This window comes from Acanthochromis polyacanthus, chromosome 18 (genome assembly GCF_021347895.1).
Source record: "Acanthochromis polyacanthus isolate Apoly-LR-REF ecotype Palm Island chromosome 18, KAUST_Apoly_ChrSc, whole genome shotgun sequence".
In the NCBI taxonomy this organism is placed as follows: domain Eukaryota; kingdom Metazoa; phylum Chordata; class Actinopteri; family Pomacentridae; genus Acanthochromis; species Acanthochromis polyacanthus.
Window position 1 is genome coordinate 20,790,968 of NC_067130.1, and position 24,316 is coordinate 20,815,283.

Consider the following 24,316-nt stretch of genomic DNA (forward strand, 5'->3'; position numbering starts at 1 on the left):
ACTGAAGCAGTAAGGAGCCAGAACTGATAATAACGTTTGCCACTGCTTATGATGTATCCAAAGAAGAGCTGCCTTTGACTAACTGTAGATCCCAGATCATCCTGATGAAAAAGAACAAACATTTATCTGCTGATTTATTTCTGTTCACCTGGTGTGTCAAGACATTACCAGCGTGTCTGGGAGCTGACTGAAAAAGGTACAGTTTTTAATGTTTTATTTAGTAAAGGAAAATCTATGTAAGCATAATGATGAGTTCATACAGCTCAGAGCTGGGTGCTGCTGGTGTTGTTTTGTAGGAGTTCAGCAGTTTGCTTCTGTTTTGACTGTTCAGGTTCATATGAGTTGAATTTCTGGATCAGTAAAGTGAAAATGTGGAAATGTTTGCTTAATGTGGACGGGAACCTTCTGTTCCAGGAGACTTATCAGCAAGACGTGGTTGAAATCATGCAGGATATTGTTTAACTACAATATGTTGTATTACACTTTTCACTAATGACACCTGAACGTGTAAAATAGCGTGTGGTACACTGTCACATATGTATGCTCTGTAGATGCAGCAATATTATCCCTGTAAGAGAAGGAGAGCGACCTTGGTCCTCACTGCTGTTCTCCTCTTGAATTCTAAGGGATTACAATAACCTTCAGCTCTGTGCAATATTTTTCATGTACAATAACTACACTGTCCTCATTTGCAATATTACAGTGTCATTGTCAGACATACACTTGCTGTTTTTTTAAAAATTATTTAATTTTTCCTGATTTAATCTTTTAATTCCAGTTTATTTTTTAAATTTATTGCTGTACGCAATATTCTGTTTTACATCTCTGACATTTATATGCTCACTACTGCCTTTACTACCTCTGCAGCGACCAGTCACACTGTTACTGGCAGCAGCACAGATTTCACATCATTCAAGAGGAAAATGTGTTTGCATGTTTGTCTGATGATCTGACAGAAAATGTATCATTTTCACGCACAACGGTAGCCATCAATTCATTATCTATACACCACTTAATCCTCACTAGGGTCATGGAGGGCTGGAGTCTATCCCAGGTGAGTTAGAGTGAAGACAGGAGACACTCTGGACAGGTCACCAGTCTGTCACAGGACTACATATACAGACAAACAATCACACTCACATTCACACAAATGGACAATTTAGAGTTACCAGTTCACCTCAGCATGTTTTTGGACTATGAGAGGAAGGCAGAGTATCTGGAGAAAATCCACACATGCACAGGGAGAACATGGAAACTCCATGCAGAAAGATCCCAGGTCCAGGCCAGGACGCGAGCCGGGCATCTTCAAGGTGCCAGACAACAATGCTAACCACCGTTCCCCTGTGCAGCCTCAAAAGTGACCAGGTATAGTCATTTTATAGACTCTTTTGTGATAGAATTTGTTGTTTTTTCATTACTTAATTGGATTTTTGCACTGAAAAAAATCACTTCAGTGATATGCATTTTTATCTCTGCTTTCTAATTTTGTTTTTATATCGACAGATGAATATACAGAGAAATTTTTGTGTTACAGCAGTTAAATAGAAAAGCAGACACAACAAAACACCAAATAAAAACTATGATTCATTTATCTCATTGCATGTGAAAACTATAAAACAGACAGCTCCAGACGAGGCACTGGAATATAACTGATTTTCTGGTTTACTGATAATGAAGAGCTGCAGAGCTTAAACAAAAGTAAATGACAATTCTTGATGCTGTTGAGAAGCATTATTCGGATCAGAGGACCCTGAGGAACATGTGGATGCAGGAGCTACAGGTGTGTGGCGCCTCCTGCTGGTCAATCTGCAGCAACAGTCATGATGTGATAAGTAGAGTTATTGTTGCTCATTCCATCATTTCTTGGTGTTCTTTCTGTTCCACGTGTACATGCAGTTACACACATGTTACATGTAGATTCTACTACCACTACAAAGTACTGTAAGTGTACATTTGGGAGTTTGTTAGTTTTTAGTCCTATTTAATGCCAATATGAAGCACTGAGCAAAACCTGAACCAAATCAGTATTCAGCATCTTTACCTGTACTCCTTTGTAAACCTGCAGCGCTGCATTGCACTCTGTAAGTAAATGTTGAAGAATAGCACCAGGAAAATGTATCAAAACTAAATATATTCAATGCAGAGAACCAGTTAGATTTTTCATGCATACATCATTTTCTTGATCACAAAAAAACTCGAACTGACGTCCTCAGATGTTGTGTTTTTCAGGCAGATCTGAAAATGAACCTTTTTACTGCAATTATCACATCTGAGAAGCTGGAAACAGGAAAATCTGCATGTTTTTGTATTGGACTTTTGGAAGATCATTTGGTATAAATATTAGTATAAAATATTATAGGATGTTGGGCATAATATTTAGAACGAGTCAGGTGGTATGTAGCAAATTATCATTTATGATCTTTACCTTAAATTAGTTAGTTTGATTAGATCTAAACTTGTAAAGTGAATTTCTAACCTTCATTGTATTTCACTAAAAGCACTTTTGCTCAACATGTTTTGCTTTCAATGTTCTGTGTACATAAAGAATGTGACCTGAAAAATGGTATCAAACCACCTTAACCCTTTCTTATAACTACCAATATTTTTTTAATACAAGTTTATGTCTTCATAGTTTTCCTTCCTCTTTAATGTCACTTTTAAAAAAGAAAAAGAAAATGAAAGGATAGCATATGTGGGTGAGTGCTTTGGCAAAGAAAAGTAATAACCTAGTCTTGACTGTATCAAGTTATAACAGGTTTAAAAGAGGAATGAAACTAGTGTCAGTCAAAGCTCAGTCAAGTTCAAATTCCCCTGATCAGTAAATGCTTGTGCAATAGTGAATTTTGGGACTGATATCAGTTTTAGATACACATATTGAATTATGTAGTAAACAAAAAAGTACAAAATAAGTCAAAACATGTTTTAGATTTTAGATTCTTCAAAATAGCCAACCTTTGCTTTGATTCCTGCTTTGCACACTCTTGGCGTTCTCTGGATGAGCTTCATGAGGTCGTCACCTGAAACGGTTTTCCAACAGTCCTGGTGGAACCAAAGATCTCAAATTTGGACTCATAAGACCAAAGCACAGATTTCCATTCCGTGTCTTTATTGGCCCAAACAAATCTCTTCTGCTTGTTGTTTTTCCTTACTAATGGTTTCTTAGCAGCTATTTGTCCATACAGGTCTGATTGGAGCAGTCTCTTCTGAACAGTTGATGTAGAGATGTAGAATGATATTAAGAAAGAAAAGAAAATGTTGTTGTTTGGGTCATTTCTTATACTTCTAGCAATGCAGTACTACTTTACCATAAAAACACCACTTACTCAGCTGTGATGCATACTCTGCTACATGCGCTGCAGACAGTGCACTGTACACAACAGAGCAACTCCTCTTTGCAAACTATGTGATGACATCATCTCTACACTACCTTATGTGTTGTTTTTCTGCATTATATTCTGTAAAAAAAGTTTTCATATCAGCACATGTTGGACAACATACATTGATGTCGATACATCTGATCTAGCTCAATGTTGGCTGGTGATATCGGTTGGGCTCTACTTGAATGTGTTCTCCCTGACAGACTCAGCAGGCTGGAACATTTGACTGCAGCTGTACTTGCTGAAACATGTGCCTATTTTAGATTTTTTTTTTTTTTTTGACTTAGACAGAATCATGACTAGAAGATGAGCCTGGCATCAAAATGTAGGTGATGACGAGACCTTTCATTTGCCATAACTTGTTTTGATCAAGCACCTGTCCTACATGGTGATATGACCCTTAAAAGTTTAACAAAAGTGTACTGATTAAAATAAACACAACCCACAGGCCGCCAGCGCTTGGTTCAATGTCTTTTTGTCATAGACATTAAATTGGTGCAGCTGTGCATCAACGATATGGATGCTCAAAGTTTGTTACAGAAAAAATGGTGCCAAACAAATAAAATGATTTTGGCTTTAGACTGTGACACCTGGAGTGGATGTAGAATTGATTTGGTTGCTGCTTTATGTATCTATTCCCTGTGGTTCATTACATATATTAAAGTATTTAAACACAAAAAAATGCTTGATATTATCTGACTTTGTTGATGCCACACCGCCAACAAACTGAAATAAATTCTAATCTAGCATGAAACTGAAGAGACAATGACAACAAACCACACTGAGACATTTGTAACAGAGCCTTTATGTATATTTTTTTTTCTGCAAAATACAAATACTACCACATTTCTGAGTGAGGGATTGCTGTACATAATCTGCGACAACAGAGGTGCACTTGATTTATTTTTCATTGTCTCCAAGTGGCGACAAAGGCCAGCTTATGCCGCTAACAATCTCTTAGAATACCTAACTGGTGTTATTAGAAGCATTAGTGCATAAAGAGGGGAGAGTACAGCCCCGAGTGTACAGTTATAGTACAGAGGACATTCACTGATGTCGCCAATAACAATAAAATTAAATAAAACGTTTCATCGGGGCTTTTGAGGTACAGATTTGACAAAGTCCCAGGCAGTTACTAGTTAAAGAATCAAATCAAAAACACAAATAAACAGGGTTTTCCACATGGTGTTAGTTTACACTCCAGCTTCCCTTTTGTGTGAGCTTCACCTCCGCCTGAGGATGAGCTCCTGGCTCTCATATCCTTCAGTCGACCTTGTTATGTGGACGAGGCGGGCGTGGTGCAGTAAGAGCAGCTCGTTGAAAAGAAAAGGGGTGTGGGAGAAAACACCTCTGGGCTCTGCCCTTCTTAGCACACCTTGTGACTAAACAGCAGGGCCGCTCACACTAGAACAGCTACAGGGATCTGAATTTACTTACAGCAGACAGTGGTCAAGGGTTCAAGCTCCAAATATACAGTTTTAAAACCAAAATATTCAAATGTGAACAACCCTCAGCCACATCTGCTGCTTCAGAAATTACAAAAAACTACGTGGATTTTGCTCAGCAGGCCTTCAGCTCATCTGCTCAGTCTCTGACTGCAGCTGGTGTTGGAAACAGCTGATGAATGATTCACACAAACTAAGTCATGTCCACTCATATGCAGTGGTGGAAAGCACATTTATTCTACTCTACTACAGTTCGAAGGTATTTGTATAGTTTTGCACCTTCAAACATAGGATTATCAAATTAAGATTAAACCAGGGCTTCCCAACAATTAGGACTTTGAGCTAAATCTGCTAAAATAATTGAAATATTCTCCTTTTTATTTATTTAAAATTGTTTAACAGCTGTTACTTTACAACAAACCATGTATAATTAGCTTGTAAAACACAATTTGTGTAGTGCTGTGTTTCATGCGCCTTCAAATTAGGGTTGAATGATTTGGGGTAAACATCAACATTTTTGACAGGTACTGAGATCTAATTTGTGACTTTTTTTCTTTTTTTAAAGTAGAGCTTCAGTTCAATATTCACCCTGCAACAGATTTAAAACGTGATGAAGCATTACCACATACGACACCACTGCTCCATCTGGTGATGCAGCCAGGTACTACAGGGACAACTTGAGTGTGCATTATCTGGGAAAATAGTGTCAGTGTTGGCCGATACTAAATAACAAATGAACATTTTTAAAGTCTTGCAATTTCCATTTACTTCTTCTACTGATAATTCAAAATGGGCACAAAAATATGCTACGACTGAGTCACAGCGAACATTTTGCTGCACTCTGACTACTTTAAAGTATATTTTGCTGAAAATGCCTCAGCAGGACTTTAAATGCAAGACACTGCAGCGTTAGTAAATGACTACTTGTTCCACCATTGCAAATGTATTTGATGAGCGAGGCTGTGCTTGGAGAGACTGTTGCTGTGAGATCATGTTGCGTCCAACACCAGCTGAACAGCAGACAGGCTTTAGAAGGGAATTTAATCACTAACATTGAGCTAAATGTAAAATCTCCCTGAATGTCTAATAGAAAACTGAATGCTGCTCTTTATAGAACTGTTAATAAATAGAACTGCAGACATCCAGATATATCGATTTGATATAACAAGGAAGGACTAAAGTTCCGTTTGGAAAACCCGACACTATGAACTTTGTGCAGCAAAGCATCACCATCCCATCAGTTTATGGCTTTTAGGATCCTCATTCTGATCTGAAAAATCCTGCAAACTATCAGTACAAGATAACAGAGTCTGTGCTTAACAAGGACGTCTTCATCACGCCACTTCATTGTATGGAAGCACATAAAGGCCAGACTCGTTGTTTTAAATTATCTGGAAACCAAGTTGTGAAATGCAGCCACTACAGAATACTTCATAGTAGAACATACCCATCTGAAATAAAATGATGTGACTATAGGTCAAGGGTGTCAAACACGCGGCCCACGGGCCAAAAGTGGCCCACCAGAGGGTCCAGTCCGACTTTGTAAAAATTACAGAGAAGACATTAACAGCAATTTGTAAATTTGTAAAACTATAAATTTAAAATAATTTTTAGACCATAACAAGTTGTTTTGATCATGAAACAATCATACTGCATTGCTCATTGTTCTTTTGTCATTTTGTTTCCAATTAAAAAAAATAATTTTGTCCCCTTCTTGTTGTTTTTGTCTTTTTTTATCTGACTTTTATCGTTTGTCTCACGTTTGCCATTTTGTTTTCTCATTTTTGTGTTTCCTTTTTGTCTTGCTTGTGTTTTTTGTCTCATTTTAGTCATTCTGAGTTTTGCTTTATTCATTGTTTTGTGCATGGTTTGTCGTTTGGTTTTACGCTTTTGTCATTTGTCTCGTTTGTGTCGTTTGTTAATTTTTTTCAATCAATCAATCAAATTTTATTTATAAAGCGCCTTCCAACCGCCAAAAGGAGCACAAGGCGCTTAACAGAGTAAAATAAAATAAATAAGTAAAAGCATTATAAGAAATACACAGTTCTAAAAGGAGCCAAGCATCAAACGCTACACAGAACAAGTGCGTTTTCAGATGACATTTAAAAACATTTAGTTCAGAAATGGACTGTAAGTGCAATGGAAGAGAGTTCCAGAGCTTGGGGCCAAGAACGGCAAAAGAGCGGTCACCAAACTTTCTATATCTTCTATATCAACCAAGGAGGTGAGGCTAGACGAGCGTATTGTCCTGGCAGGTTGGTAAATTGCCAACAGCTCTGAGATGTAGGCGGGGGCACGCCTGTTTATGGCCATAAACACGAACAACAGGACCTTGTACTGGACTCGAAAGTGCACCGGAAGCCAGTGGAGCGCTTGAAGGACTGGAGTGATGTGTGAGTATTTTGAGGAGTTGGAGATGAGACGTGCTGTTGCGTTTTGAACCAACTGAAGTTTATGGAGGAGTGAGTGATTAAGTCCAGCGTAAAGGGCATTACAATAGTCAAGCCTTGAGCTGACGAGCAGCCTTTTCCAAATCTGCCCAGGACAGGAATGGCTTAACTCTGCTCAGGAGCCTTAGTTGGAAAAAGCTCGCCCTTACATTTAACTAATCTGCTTCTCAAAGTTAAGTCCCTCGTCAAAAATTACACCCAGATTCCTCACAGCAGAAGCAAATTGTGGTGTGAATGAACCAAAATCAGGGGAACTACGGGTTGGGTCAGGACTGAAGAGAATGTAATCAGTCTTTTCCTCATTAAAATGGAGGAAGTTCTGGGATAACCACTGTTTGACAGAGTGGAGACAGTTATTAAGAGGGTCTAGCACAGAGTGATCATTGTGGATAACTGGAAGATAGATTTGGATATCATCAGCGTAGAAATGAAATTGGATGTTGTGACTGGAGATGAGTTGACCAAGTGGCAACATATATAGTGAAAACAGAATGGGACCAAGAATGGAGCCTTGAGGCACTCCAGACAAGAGAGGAGCAACAGAAGAGGCAAACTCATTTATATGTACTGCAAAGGACCTGTTTGAGAGATATGAGGAGAACCAGCTGAGAACCGAACCCTTGCAGGCCTACAGTGTGTTGAAATCGGGAAATGAGGATGGTATGATCCACAGTATCAAATGCAGCGGTTAGATCTAGCAACACCAAGACGACAGAACTTCTGTTGTCCAGAGCTGCCAAGATGTCATTATGGACCCTCAACAGTGCAGACTCGGTGCTATGTCTCGACCTGAAGCCTGATTGAAATTTGTCCACAATACCATTGGAATTAAAGTGAGACAGAAGCTGTGAAAAAAACAAGCTTCTCCATCAGTTTGGAGAGGAGATATTTGTCACTTTGTAACTTTTTTGTCTCAATTTTTGTCATTTTGTTTCTCACTTTTATCATTTCATATATCATTTTTGCAATATTGTTTCTTACTCTTGTCTTGATTATGTTTTTTTTTTAAGTAAAATACTACATTGTTCAGTTCCACATACCTGTGACTAAATGTTTTGTGCCCTTGTAGACATTCTCTGATCTGTAAGTTGTAATGTGTAAATGATAAACTGAGGCATAATGCTGTAAAAAGTGAATTTATTTTCAGGGTTGTTCATAGTGTTTTGTAAAAAGATAGTTGATTAAATGTGAATATTTTCAGAACGTACTGTTTTGCACTAAAAGCAAAAAATTGGAGTTGTTGTTATTTATAGGTCATGATGCTGTGATTTTACTGCCCACTGGAGATGAAATTGGGCTGAATGTGGTCCCTGAACTAAGATGAGTTTGACACCCCTGCTATAAGTGATTTCATTTGTTTTTTTCAATTAAAAAAAATCTCCCATTGAATTTTTGTGAATTTAAAAACGAGATTTCCAAAAATGAAATTATTAGTAGTGGGTAATTTTAACAACTCAGTTTCTTGTAAGATTGAATTCTCGCAGCTTTATTGCTTCTACAGTTTTGTGTATCTGGATTGTATTCGCCGCAATTCTCACTTTTTCTAACTCGGCTCTGAAAAATATTCACTAACTCTGATAAGCATCTTCACATCAAGTGAAATTAGCCTGAAGCTTCTTTACTATGCAACCTGTTGCACAATCACTTTCCTTTTAGTCTCACTAAACCCTCCTCAGTCACAATTCCTCCATCACCTTCTCTTCCATCACTTACTCAGACACTCTTTTTCCACCTGTTTCATTTTGCCACACTTGATTTCCGTGTTTCACTGCGTCTCTATGTGCACACATGTTGAACCTGCAACGCTGCATGTGGAGCAGTGGACTGCTCTCACATGACAATAAACTCACCAGTAGCTTCATCGTTCAGAGTACCAGACTTCTTCACTTTCACCTTTTTTGTTAGTTTGCATACATGTGCACATATTCGAATGTGCGTTTTACATACGTGTTATTTACTCATATTCCCTGCCCCAACACACACACACACACAAAACAAGCAAATACATGTACACCGATGAACCCTCCAGCCGCTTCAGTACATGCCGATCTGATCCTGGACAGGTAGTGTTTGTGGAAAACTTGTAAGAATTCGTCTAAAGCTTCACTCATAGATCAAAACACTCAACACAAAGGAGGAACTTTAAATGAAAAAGCTGAACGTGACGTTTTTTGCAAATAATTTAATTTCTATATCGGACTTTTCACTCCACTGCATTTATCAAACAGGTAAAGCTATTTATGAATTAAGCTTATAAGAATTTAAGAGCTTTAACAAAAAAAGACTCAATTTTGACCTGAACAAATAATCTATTGATTAATTTAATTGTCAGAGAATTAGTCAGCAGCTGTCTGATTGAAGTTTTAAGTCATTTTTCAAATGAAAACATTTGAAAATTTTAGGATTTCAGCTCAGGTATTATGACAATTTGACATAGATTGTAGCAAACTTCATAATTCTAGAAATTTTGAGGTAGGGTATGTTGGTCGCATAAATCAAACGGCATCTCTGTTTTTTTAATCTGCTTGTATGTCCCACTTCAATTTTTGTTTCTTTTGGTAGAGACGAAAATAAACTAAGCAAGTTTGAAATTAAGTGGGTGGAATCAATGAATTCAGACATTTTTTTGTTTAAAAAAAAGACTCAAACCGATTATAAAAATATCTGCATTATTTTTCGCTTTGGTTGTTACAGAATCTATGATCTGCTGAGAGACTTATGTGTCTTTCCATTTTAGTTCAGTATGTTTAGTGATACACACTACAATTTCTATTTAAATTGTACTTTGTGACTGACAGTTATCACTTGACTGCCTGTTTCCCACACCATGACAAGATAAAGCTCCCAAATCTACCTGTGAACTGAGAATTTTTTGACATACAAGTCAAACTTTAGAACAAATTTCTTACAAGTTTTGTACACCGGCAGTAATCTCCAAAAGTCGTTCCTCTAGTGTGAAGTCTACCTACAGTACATGTAAATACAGCAGAGCATCACTGTATCCATACAAAACAGCCCCCCTCCCAATTTACATGTTACCATTACACATATAGCACACCCACTCAGTACAAGAATATGATATTAATAATAATAATAATAATAATAATAATAACACTATAAGGTAACTTTACTAACATTTCCCTCCCTTCTGGTTGCAGACTGGCTCCCATCATGTCGCCCAACCCTCCGATAACCTCATCCGTTTGACCGACGGGCTGTGGCGCTCCTCCTGATTAGGCAAAGGTCGGAGGAGGAAGGTGTCGTTCCCGTGATGATCATCGCGGTCTTCGCTGCCTTCGTACGAGCTTCCACAGCTGGACGCGCTGTCACCGGGGGAGCGGCCTGGTTCATGGGGACCCCTGCCACCGGTGGAGTATCCGGCCGTGGTGACGCCTCCTCCAAGTCCTGCACCCATCATGCCCACACACCGGTCTCTGGGAGGGGACGCTGGCTCAGACTTGATGTGGAGGTTCTGATGGCTGGAAGGTAGGTTCAGATTTGAGTTCTGGCACAAGTTCCTGTAAAATGAGAGCAAATTGTGGGAATGTCGAAAAAATGTAAATCGAATTCACATTCTTAACAGAGAGAACTGATATACGGCACCACTTATCAGGTATTACTGCTCCCTCCAGGTACAGAAGAGGAGGAGAACGAAGGATTTCTTACAAACTTGACAATTCTCCTCAAACTATTGTGACGCTACAGAAATGTATTCACCAGCCACTTTAATAGGTACATCTCTGTAATCCAAACATGCAATTGTTCTAAAAGGTGATGACTCCCCTCTCACTACTAAAGTCAAATTAGGTAGTGAGCTGGACTGAATTAATGAAATGTCTTCCTAAAATTCTGCCTGCATTATGTATGAGATTAAATATTAAAGACATTTCTAAATGTCATGCAGTCCAGTACATCCAGTATAGTCATCACATTTTTGATGTTTGAGTAAAAGTACGGCAGAGCTGATGTCCAAAATATAGTGGATGGTGACGATATTTCTCATGTAGACAAAAGATCTAATCATCTGTATCAAAATCAGTCCTACTATTAGATACACACGTGGACAAAATTGTTGGTACCCCTCAGTTAAAGAAGGAAAAACCCACAATTCTCACTGAAATCACTTGAAACTCACAAAAGTAACAATAAATAAAAATGTATTGAAAATTAAATAATCAAAATCAGCCATTACTTTTGAATTGTTGATTAACATAATTATTTAAAAAAACAAACTAATGAAACAGGGCTGGACAAAAATGATGGTACCCATAACTTAATATTTTGTTGCACAACCTTTTGAGGCAATCACTGCAATTAAACGATTTCTGTATTTGTCAATGAGCGTTCTGCAGCTGTCAACAGGTATTTTGGCCCACTCCTCATGAGCAAACAGCTCCAGTTGTCTCAGGTTTGATGGGTGTCTTCTCCAAATGGCATGTTTCAGCTCCTTCCACATATGTTCAATGGGATTCAGATCTGGGCTCATAGAAGGCCACTTTAGAATAGTCCAACGCTTTTCTCTCAGCCATTCTTGGGTGTTTTTGGCTGTGTGTTTTGGATCGTTGTCCTGTTGGAAGACCCATGACCTGCGACTGAGACCAAGCTTTCTGACACTAGGCAGCACATTTCTCTCCAGAATGCCTTGATAGTCTTCAGATTTCATCGTACCTTGCACACTTTCAAGACACCCTGTGCCAGATGCAGCAAAGCAGCCCCAAAACATTACTGAGCCTCCTCCATGTTTCACCGTAGGGACAGTGTTCTTTTCTTCGTATGCTTGGTTTTTGAGTCTATGAACATAGAGTTGATGTGCCTTACCAAAAAGCTCCAGTTTGGTCTCATCTGTCCAAAGGACATTCTCCCAGAAGCTTTGTGGCTTGTCAACATGCATTTTTGCAAATTCCAGTCTCGCTTTTTTATGAGTTTTTTTCAACAGTGGTGTCCTCCTTGGTCGTCTCCCATGAAGTCCACTTTGGCTCAAACAACGACGAATGGTGCGATCTGACACTGATGTACCTTGGCCTTGGAGTTCACCTTTAATTTCTTTGGAGGTTGCTCTGGGCTCTTTGGATACAATTCCAACGATCCGTCTCTTCAATTTGTCATCAATTTTCCTCTTGCGGCCACGTCCAGGGAGGTTGGCTACTGTCCCGTGGGTCTTGAACTTCTGAATAATATGAGCCACTGTTGTCACAGGAACTTCAAGCTGTTTAGAGATGGTCTTATAGCCTTTACCTTTAAGATGTTTGTCTATAATTTTTTTTCGGATGTCCTGGGACAATTCTCTCCTTCGCTTTCTGTTGTCCATGTTCAGTGTGGTACACACCTTTTCACCAAACAGCAGGGTGACTACTTGTCTCCCTTTAAATAGGCAGACTGACTGATTATGAGTTTGGAAACACCTGTGATGTCAATTAAATGACACACCTGAGTTAATCATGTCACTCTGGTCAAATAGTTTTCAATCTTTTATAGAGGTACCATCATTTTTGTCCAGGCCTGTTTCATTAGTTTGTTTTTTTAAATAATTATGTTAATCAACAATTCAAAAGTAATGGCTGTTTTTGATTATTTAATTTTCAATAAATGTTTATTTATTGTTACTTTTGTGAGTTTCAAGTGATTTCAGTGAGAATTGTGGGTTTTTCCTTCTTTAACTGAGGGGTACCAACAATTTTGTCCACGTGTGTATAAGCAGTCCATTAGAATATATGCTGTTTGCGCTTATTACTCCACCAAGGAACGCAGTGCAGTTATGTAACGATCGACATACTTTTGTCCGTCTGTTTGTCCGTCTGTCTGTTTGCAACATTACTCAAAAAGTGATTCACAGATTTAGATGAAATTTTCAGGGAAGGTCAGAAACGGCACAAAGACCAAGTGATTACATTTTGGCAGTGATGCTGCTGATAGTCTGGATCCACAGATTTGTGAAGGATTTCGGTATCATTGCAAGGCAGCGTCACTGTAACTATGACTACAAGTGAACACTACGTCAGCTGCCTGCTGATGATCACGATTGTGATCCTACTACAAATTGACCACTGCGGACTTATCAGGACTTATCCATTGGAAATGATACAAGGAACAATTGATTAAATTGTGGGAGTGTTTCCGAGTTCCATCAATTATAGCAGCCGGCTACATATTTAGGTGACTCGATTCGATATCCATACATAACGTACACATGTACACCTCCTGTCAAAAGTTTTGAGACGGGTTCTGATTTAAATGAATGAGAACCTGTCTCAAAAATTTTGACAGGAGGTGTATAACACACACCTGTGCTCAGCGTAAGGTCATTTTGTTTGTGGGAACATCTATATTAAATGACCACATTCTATGTTGCTGTGATTTCTGATCATTAATAACAAATAAACAAATGCTGCAGTTCTAAAAAAAAAAAGAGAGAGAAAAAGCTGCATTTCTAACAATGCCATATGGGGGAATGAGCAGCCTTGGCAGAGTACTGCGCTCTGAGTGCTTTTCTAGTTTTTCACAGTTTTTATGTCAGTAAACAAATTACGGTAATCTGAGTCATTTGTGCCTAATCTGAGGTAATGTCTTCATTTTTCATAAAAGCATGAACACTGATACACTTGTACAGTTTTGGGGGCTCTGAGAATTTTAAAAGACAAAATGTTTTGCGGCAGCCACTTTGAACAATACGTCCTACGACATGGTGACACAGACAGAGTGATGTCTGCCCACATGATTACATCATTCTTTGCAGTAGACTTTTTGAGAAGGTGTACCATTCAATTTTAAGCATATTTCATGTTCTCATATACTATTAGTTTCCTCTCACAGTGTCACTGAATTCCCTTTTAGCTTTACACTTGGACAATTTATCACGTAGCGCACAGTGTAATCGTAATCCCCGACCATCAAAAAATTTGGCCAGATATCACATTTTCTGTGTCGTCATGCAGGTTCAGCCGAGAATCGATGGTGCACGATACATAAAGTGGTTATGGCAGAAAGTAAGGAGATTTTGTGACGCTCCATGCTTGAAAAAGTTTGGGGCCTCAACCTGCCCAAAGCTTCATTCACTAACTGAAAATGTGAATAACATTTTAATATATGATTGAACTACTGGCCGCAACTTCAGATTATTTTCATTACCAATGGTTTTTATTTTTAGATAATTATTTGACTTGTAAAATCTTTAAATATTGAGAAAATGTCAGTGTAGAGGAGGTCTGGTGTTTGTTCACAGTGGGCTATAATGGGTTCTGAGACCTGATGAGATATTAAACAGCTGCTCACCCCATGTGTCCAAGTGCTGAATGCTGTAGATTCTGTATCTGCTGCTGCTGCCAGTTTGTCACGGATCCAAGACCAGAACCTCCGAACCCAGACAGAGAGGACAGGTCGGTGCCGAGGGAGAACTCTGGGAATGAACCAGACAGTTGCAGGTATTCCATCCTACATGAGGCAGCCTCCGGTCTGTTGCTGAACAGTGATAATGTTTTGTCATAATCACCTGTGCCGTAAGAGGAGGAGAGTGCAGAAGGATACCCGCCCATCCCCTGACCAGGCAGCGTGGCAGCAGAGAGGGAGACTGCAGGAGTGGACAGCGTCTGAGCGGTCTGGGAGTGATTTATTCTCTGGTTCTGCAAGGACAGAAAGAATCTGTCACACATATGCATGCACCAATTATCTAGCTATGTCTTAGAGAAAGCTCTGGGATAAAATCTAGTTTTAAAACCTTCAGTATATACATTATAGTTCAAAAGTTTGGGGTCACCCAGACAATTTCCTCTTTTCTATAAAAACTCACACTTTTATTCATGTGCTAACATACAGTAATTACACAAGGGTTTCCTACTCATCAGTTAGCCTTTCAACACCATTAGCTAACACAATGTAGCATTAGAACACAGGAGTGATGGTTGCACCACTCCTTATTTGATTAAATGTTTAACTGATACAAATTCTGCGTGGATTTTGGTGGTTACAGAAGAATTTAAATGGCCTCTGGCAGGGGGTGAGAATATAACTGGAAAACAACAGCAGCTTTCATAAACATCCAGTTTTACATATTTGTAGCATTTAAGTTGCTAATTGTTCTGGGAGCTTTATTTGTTTGACACAGTTAATTATTGTTAGCTATTTTTCCACATACAGACTCTGGTGTCCACACAACAGGAGACGCTGCTGCAGAAAAAGCTTAAACTGATTCTGTGTCAGTATCTGACCAGTACAGCTTCCCTGTTCAGCACAACATACCTGAGAGTGAAATCTGACATCTACTTACCAACATGAGGTCAAAGTCCTCACACTGCAGGGCAGCGTTAAAGCACAAACTAAAATTAGTCTCTGTGCTGAGTAACACACATGAAATAAAATAAAGTAGAATTTGAGAGAAACACTCACAACAGTTGGCATGTTGTTGCACTTGTTGGAGGGCGGCATCAGTGTTCGCAGGTCTGGTTTGCGGCTCATGCTCATCGAAGGAGGACTCTTGTCCTGCATGTTCTTGGAAACTGCTGCTGGAGACAGCAGACCAGGGGAGCTGCAGTGGTTGTAGCTGCCGTTTCCTGCAGAGATACAAAGCTTTCATTATAAACGACCACAAAAGACCCTGGAATTAGTCACAGAAATATCCATCCATCCATCCTCTATACACCGCTTTATCCTCACTAGGGTCGCGGGGGGTGCTGGAGCCTATAGTCACAGAAATATGATAATAAATATTATTGTAGGGTCTTAACCTCAATATTCAAAATATGCAGGTCAATTGGTAACATTACTTTTATTTCTCTGTTAGAAAGCACTTTTGCTTAATGTTTGTTAATAAATGACAGTGACTTATTTGATTTCATCAAGCTTCCATGTCTTTTGGTTTTCTGATTTTTGATTACTCTCCTCATATTTTATTTAATTTATAAATCTGTCTTATCCCAGAATTTATGCTCTCATTACAATAATAAAGTAATAATAATGAAATTCAAATAAAAGTTGTAAGATGGAATTTTTATTACTTTTTCTGCTAAATAATAAAACATATCACAGGTCTGTAATTGTCTAATTTGCTGATTGGAAGAAAATAACAAAGTTAAGCCTTACCAACATTGGAGACAACAGTGCCATGCAAATCTGAACCCATCAGACCTGCAGAAAACACACAAAGTCACCTACTGGCACCAAAGTTCAAATATAATGTCAATAAATTAAAAATACTAAATGTAAAATAAGAGTTTGCAGTCAGTATTTAGTAGATATGATGAAGGTCATGTACCTGCATTCCCAGTGCTGGAGGGCCGCTGAGGGGACAGGCTGTTTCTCTGCAGAGAGGAGTGTGACATGGGCAGCAGGTTGTGGTTACCCAGACCACCCCCCATGCCCTGGTGGGAGTATAGCAGCCCACCAGGGTTGCTGCCAGGGAGGGACACTCCCATGTCGTAGCTGGATGGAGGCAGACCCTGCTGGACCAACATTAGGACTTGATGAGTCGACAACACGCTGCAGCCAAATTACACATCATTAACAGAGCAGAGGTGAACTTACACAGATTCTCTGTCTGTTGATCATCAGGTCGATGTCTTCGTTGATTTTGCGATACTTGTCGTCTGACTCTGGGCTCTGGCCAGCAGAGTCGTCGGCCTCGATGTCGGGGCTGTCGCAGCCGTTTAAACCCTTCTTACGCAGCGTCTGGTAAGAAGAACATAACAGACATATCTGGATGAGTTACAGAATATAATTTCTGTTTTACTGATGTTTGCTTCATAATTTCACTTGTGAAGAAATAACGAGTAGGAGGCGACTGATATGTTGTCTTTTTAGAGCTGAAATGGAGTAATTATTAATCAAGAATGGATAAACATTTATAGTAAAAAAAATCTCTGTTAAAAAACACAAACTCTAACAGTTCTAAATAAAAACAACCAAATCTATGAAAAAGTTCTCATCTGACCACTTAAAAATCTCATGTTTATTATGTACAACAACTTTAATAGTTGAAATAAAACCATGCAAAATATTACTTTGACACCAATTACAGGTACTTGAATTACATATCAGCGGGCTGAATTTCATAGCTTTTAAATTTACTGTTTCCAGCATTTTTAAGCCTTCATAACATCATAATTACAGGAGATAGACACAAGAAATTTTCAGGACTGAAAATAAAACAGAAAACTCTAAAAAATAAAGCTCTACAAATACTCTAGAAATAAAACTCTACATAAATAGATACAACATGGCTCAACAATGGTATATAGAGGAGAAAGTCGTCAGCAGGTTGTTGGACATTACATTCAGCGTGGTGAAATATATTTACAGAGCTGATGTACAGAGTTGTCTGAAAAATTTTTTATATGTAAAAATGTAAATAGGTAAATATGTAGTATGTATATAGTATGTGGGGCCAGAATTTGATTTGAGGTTGATTCCAGGTTTGTCTACATTTTTGCAAAAATAAATAATTAAAGAAATGCATTTTTTCTTTTTTTTCTTTCTTTTTTTAAATTAATTATGGCATTTTGACTATACTATACTGCCCAAAGGATATTTCTAGTTCTCTCTACTTCTAGCCATGGTTGGGCTGCTTCCACAGAGGTGTAGGAAGTTATTTTGCAGCAAATAATGAGCAAAAATGTGACAGGACCAAATGAAACACACACAGAGACTGCTTGGAGTTCAGAGGGTTAAACAAAAAAAGCGCCGTCAACCACGGGAGGGCGCCATCTGAGCAGGGATCCGCCACAGACACTCCACATACCAGAAGTTAGTCAGACACACCACAACTGGGCCTGACAAGTTAGTTTCAATAAAGTTCAATCAGAAGAACAGAAAGTCAGCCATGTTCCTCTGACTTTTTGTTCTTTTCATGTGCAAAAAGGAGAATCAGACTGGTCACATGTGTCGTGTGTGTGACTCAAACAGTCAGTGTTGTGAAATCGTCTCTCACTCAGGTATCAGATGATGGTGGCGGTGTGTGTGTGTGTGTGTGTGTTGTACAGTATGCGGTTTGGCTCTCAGTAGCCTGCTTCAGCACTTCACAGCCCATTAGTCCCGTCTGTCACTGCACAACGTCGGCGCTATCACTCGGCGGCCGGACCAGCACAGCTATCCCACTCATCCCAGTCATGTCCACCTGTTTTGCTTTAGAGGGGAGGAGGGTGAGGCAGCTCCCACCAATGCTGGCGTGGCTGCCTGAGGGATGGCCGTAGAAGGCTATTTTTTGCTCCTGTGCGCCGCAGAGTTCCTCGTCACTCCCATCCCTCCCTCGCAATCTGTCAATCTGGCTGCTCTATTAAAACATAAGAGCGAATCCGCTAGCCTACTTTCCCCTCTTCAAACACACACAGAGTACACAGTGTTACTACACAAACACATTCCTCTTTCAATTGAAATGTGATGTAGCCAGGTGGAAAAAGCAATCAGATCGTGTACTTTAAAGCAGCAAATACTCTGAGTTAAAGTTTTGTAGTATTACTAACAAAATGGACTCAAAGTCTGCAGTCTTCAAGGTACTTTGATGACCTTCACTGTTAAGCGTGTTACTTGAACATTACAAGGACTAGCCATATGTGCTGTACCAGTCTAAACTATCCAGATCATTTCAATTTAATAATTGGAAATGTTGTACATTTGACTTTATATAAAGGAAAAAATATTTAGAAATTGTTGTTACATGTAGCTTACAATGAAAAATCAATCAGAGCCTTCCCCTCATGTCCCTCTGAATTAGCGGATTTTTTTTTATATACAATCACTTTAGTTTATTTATTGAAACCATGCAAAATCTTGCCTTCAAACTATGAATATTTTTGAAGTACATAGGGGTGGGTTGAACTGTTGGACTTTTCATTTACTTGCTTCAGCATTTTTGGAGCCTTCATAACCCCATCAGTACAGGTGATAAATAACACTAATTTTTCAGGTTCGAAAGGCACATTATAGCTCTTTTAAAAAACTGCAACCACATAAATGTTACATCCATTTCTGGTGTCATAATCTAAAGCCAAAATATGGTCCATGTTGAATGCCTGATTTTTTCTATAGCCAACCTTGGGCATTAGTATTATGGGATATAATGTTTATCACACAGAGTCGGAGAAACAAGCATCGGCTTACAGTGCAGAAAAATCTTTGTGCCTACATCAGACAATAAACTGGAGTGGATTTTTGATACTGAGACTATGATATTTTATAACTGTGTAGGGGAGGTTATCTGTAATGAATATTTAGAATTTCTGGAGTTTTAGTCACACAAAACAACATGTCTGAAGACACCAAATTTGGTTCTATAAAGCTGTGATTGCTGTATTTTGGTATTTTCTACCACTTTTTCCTTCAACCATTGAACCTCAGATGCTTTGTGTTCAAATTCACCATCTCCTGAACACCGTTACGACAAGATATCCATCCTGCCAGCTTTTTTATGGTGAGTCATGTAAAAACTGCAATTTCACAATCTTTTCCCTTAATATTTGGGCTGATTTAAAAAAAAATTCCAAGGTTTGTCCTGCAAGACCTGCATAACTAAGACTGCTCTGGTGAACAGAAAATGAAATACAGGTTATATAGCTAGTCTGTATAATTACCAGCACAAATGCTTAAAAGGAAAAGTGGTGAAAGTAGCCTGAAAACAGCCTCATAGAGCTCATAGGGTTGTTCATCCTTGAGTGTCTCCATAGAAGCATTTGGTTTGATGTGGACATTATTTGCTGTTTTGGCCTGTTTTCACGGTTAATTGAAACATCTGTGATTTTACTAGCTATCATGTGTATTTTAACAAAATAACAGTAAATTATTCAAAAACTGCTTTTAAAACAGCACTTTTGTTGCATTTTGATGTCATCAAAACTACTGTGCTAATAAAGCACATTAGGAGGCTACTGTCACTGTGGCATGTTTTGGTAAAAAAAAAAGAAAAGAAGAACAGTGTCAGAGCAGGAGAAAAATGGAAATACTTGAGTATTTGGCTCTCAGTTACTTTTAACCACAAAGCAGGAGCATGTCTTGGTGGGTGTGTGAGGCGGCAGGTGGTTTGAACAGCTCCTTGTCGAGACAGAGAGGGAGGGGGGAGACAGCTGAGGCGGAGGGGGAGGGAGGATGCCATAATATCATACCAGTCTCCCTGCTCCTCATCCTCATCCAGACCTCTTCCTCCTCCTCCTCCAGCCTCGCTGTGGTGCCTTTCCATCGATTTTGTTTTCTCTTTTCAGCTTCAGTTACTTCCACCACTCTCCTTGTCGTGGGTGGTCTCCTCCTCATCCACGTCACACGATGCTCTCAGTGTTTCTCTAATGGTGAGCGTGTGCCAGGCAACATGACATGCAGCTTTTACAACAACCCACTGTTAACCTCCTGCTCAGGCTGCACATCAACCAAAGTTCCCATTTATCAGACCCACATTATGCATAGAGACCTGAGAAACAGACGGAACGCTTCATTTTTCCTGCTCATTTCCAGGAAATTTTGTTCATAGACTCCTAAGCATTAGCTACTCTTTAGCTGTAAATGCCAAACAGAATTCCTAAAAAGTCTTGCGCAGCAGTTTGATGCTAATTCAGGGTCAATAATAAGGGCTACAATCATTTTTAACAGCAGGACATGTAATTTCTGCTCTTGATGCTTTTGCGAAGTAACCCAAAAAGCAATTGTCATGTTTAACCCTTTAAGCTTCAGTGTACCGCCGGCGGTACACCTACTAATTTGCATAGGAATTTCAAGAATGTCCGACGGGTGCAAACGCGATTATACAAACACTATACACCGATGGAAAGCTTAGATTCTCATGAATCCGCCGGTATAAACCACTTTCAGATGCGATTACCACAGCGGGTGAGAAAAACACATTTGTCCGACAAAAACAAATATTCATCCATCCGTTCTCTATACACGGCTTCAACGCACACAGCGCGACTCACATTTCCGGGTTTATTATTACACACAAAAAAAAAGATTCCACAAAAAACGGCCATAATCCAACCTTTTACATCCAGATGACACAAGCCAGTAAACTATTTTGTCCAAAACATGTCCTGAAGTGGTATAAAATCCCCGAATCGGTCGTTTTCAAGGAAATGCACCTCCCGATGCACGTCCAATATTCCCCGTATTTTTCGGAATTTTTTTTATTTAAAAATAGAATATTAGCGATTTTTTGTACTGAAAACGGCTGGAAATGACTGAAGCTTAAAGGGTTAAAAGATATATTAAGATAAGATAAATTTCAACAAAATGTCAGATGAATTTTCAACTTTGTTATAGTCGTTAAATGACCTGTCTGTGAAGTGTCAATTGATCGGCAAACTTCCTCAGATCATAAATTCACAAAAATATACATTACTTTGGCCGGATTGTGTAAAATAAATGAATAAATAGATTCAGAACTCCTCAGAACAGCAATGTAGCCATGACCGAGTTTTCAGATGAACTGCAGGCAGTGTTTACACATAGAAGAAAGGAGATGACAAAGACAGCCTGAGAGGAAAATAAAACTTAACTGGATCAATAAAATCACGGCAGCATGACTCAGAAACAGGATACAGTTGTGTGGAGACACATTCTGCATGGTGAAATGTCTTTCAGCAGCTGAAGCAGATTAGTGTGTAAAAGGACTGCAGTGGTTGTAAAAAGTTAAATAGTAAAACATCCATATATGTAAGAGCCACCATGTTCTTTCAGTGTTAGTAGAACCAGTGCACACTGATCGCTTCCAAGTTTTGTCAAATATATATTAAAAGCAGTTCAGTTTTTTTTCTGTCTTAAAAAAATATAATTAGGGCTTTCTAACTGTGTCATACTGCACAGGAGACAATTCTGAGTTCTCTCAGCTTCCAGCCATGGCTGTGCTGTTTGCATTGAGGTGCAGGACTTTATAGTGCAGTGAAACAAAAAAGCCACAGGGAGGAAAAAGTAGATAAACACCCAGAAACTGCTTGCAGTTCAGAGAGTTCACATATTTTGCAGGACACTGTAAATAAGAAATGTTATTTTAGTAAAGTTTGAACTTGTAACAAAGCACCTCTAGGCTAATGTGTTACTTCTTTTACTTAACATACGAGTGCTTTATCTGGTACTGCTGAAACTGTATTATTACAAACACTTTGTAAAGACAGACTGATTTTATATGAACAAGTTTTTACATGTTTACTCATGGGCAGAATCAAACTAAACTGGTCAGAAAAGGAAAAAGGAAGGAGGGAAGAGGCGGAGGAGGTTGTGGGTTACTCAGTCTGAAGTTGCTTCTCTTCCTTTTCTTTCTTTTCCTCCTGCGGCTCACAGCTCTACGCAAACACTCAGTCATTCACAGCAAACCACAGTCGCACACACTCACAGCCCGTCATTCCTATTCTTAGCCGTGTTCTGGGCTATTTTTAGACCACTACCGGTTTCCAGCCATTTAGCAGGGAGGGATCTCAGCCAACACAAAGGAACTGGACTGACTCTGCGAGCACATGTGAGTTTCATCTGTTTCTAATCTGAAGGCTGCCACCACACACACACACACACACACACACACACACACACACACACACACACACACACACACACACACACACACACACACACACACACACACACACACACACACACACACACACACACACACACACACACACACAGCAGGCTGAAGCAAAAATAAGGTTAACGGAGGAAAAGCGAGGAATGCAGAACTCCTCCGTCTTATAAATAGCAGCAAGGTTCCCAGGCGAAATCAGCGCAACACAATACGGCGATAGTTATCTGGCCTGTAGCCTGTAAAACACACAAACAAGCCGATGCCAACCCGCCACATGAGAACAAAAAAAAGATGACCAAAACAAAGGAGCCTCTCTTCTACTGAATTCCTGTCTGGCAGATATTTCTTTGGCCTTTTCACAGCTATGTGGGCGTACTATCATCCAACTCCCATCCAACTCACTTTTTCCCTGTTGCACTCCTCCACAAGTGAAGAAAAATTGGTTGTTATGAGCAAGACAGCAACTAACAACTATTTTTTGATTATCCAGAGAGGTTTATTTTTTCCATCTACAAAATGACAGAAAATAGTCTAAAAAACGCACAACGAGTCTCTGTTGAACAGATCAGAAAACTAAAACAGTCTTCTGATCAATGAATCCTCTGAACTCCAAGCACTTTCACGGCATTTCTTCACTTCTGTCACATTTTTATTCATTGTGGGCTTTTCGCTGCAATATAAAGTTCTGCCCCTCTATGAAAACGGCACAATCATGGCTATGAGTAGAGAGAACTCAGAAGTGTTGTCTGTACAGCATGACATAGTTACAATGCCATGAATCATAACAATAAAAATTTTCTGCGATTATTGTTTTACAGAAATGGGCAAAGTTTCTGAGTGATCGTGGGTGATACCAACACTGGAAGCTGACTCTGCCTACTGCAGATATTATTAACATTATAATATAAAGATATCCCATTTACGTCTTTAGTGCACAGTGACTCGGTGGTTAGCACTGTCGCCTTGCAGCTATCAGATCCCTGGTTCGCATCCCCGACTTCCTGGGATTTTTCTGTATGGAACTTCCATGTTCTCCCTGTGCATGTGTGGGTTTTTTCCAGGTACTCTGGCTTTCTCCCACAGTCCAACAACATGCTGAGGTTAACTGATAACTCTAAATTGTCAGTTTTTTTTGTTTGTTTCTTTTTTTTTTTTTTTTACAAAAAAAGACTAAAGACACATGACAAAAGAGATACAGAATGAAAAAGACAAAAATTTAAAAAATAAATTGAAAATGAATACCAAGAGATACAAAAAATACAGAAACCCATAATAAAGCAATAAATTAGAATAACAGGATGCAAATTAGTACAATGAGACAAAATGTTCATTTAAAAAGAGTATTTTTTTAGGCAAAACTGAGGAATTTTTTTTCCAATTTGGTGGTTTACATCAACTTCTAATGTGACACTTACTGATGTGTCTAAAAATACATTATGGAGAAATGGCGACTGTGGATTTGGAGATTTAAAAAAAGCTCACTTATTTGAAGCCTAACACAAAACAGATTTTAAATGATCACTCTGTCCAAATCTGCTGTACTCTTAATAAATATATCATTAA

General features: G+C 39.0%; 1 protein-coding gene across 5 annotated transcripts in view; it reads right to left on the reverse strand.

Annotated features, from left to right (window-relative positions):
• Positions 1-4,164: 4,164 nt before the first annotated feature.
• The window catches only part of LOC110957047 (myocyte-specific enhancer factor 2C-like), a 45,157-nt gene continuing 25,005 nt past the window's right edge, over positions 4,165-24,316 (reverse strand). For 2 of the 5 annotated variants that reach the window (XM_022202865.2, XM_051938769.1), the window contains 8 exons: positions 16,786-16,929; positions 16,517-16,703; positions 16,345-16,389; positions 15,652-15,815; positions 15,533-15,556; positions 14,759-14,888; positions 14,542-14,665; positions 4,165-10,790 (listed from right to left, as the gene is read on the reverse strand). In XM_022202865.2, coding sequence (XP_022058557.1) covers positions 10,442-10,790; positions 14,542-14,665; positions 14,759-14,888; positions 15,533-15,556; positions 15,652-15,815; positions 16,345-16,389; positions 16,517-16,703; positions 16,786-16,929 — 1,167 coding nt within the window. In that variant the 3' untranslated portion in view covers positions 4,165-10,441. The remainder of the gene's footprint in view (positions 10,791-14,541; positions 14,666-14,758; positions 14,889-15,532; positions 15,557-15,651; positions 15,816-16,344; positions 16,390-16,516; positions 16,704-16,785; positions 16,930-24,316) is intronic. The other 3 variants (XM_022202866.2, XM_022202867.2, XM_022202869.2) reach the window with 3 other exon arrangements.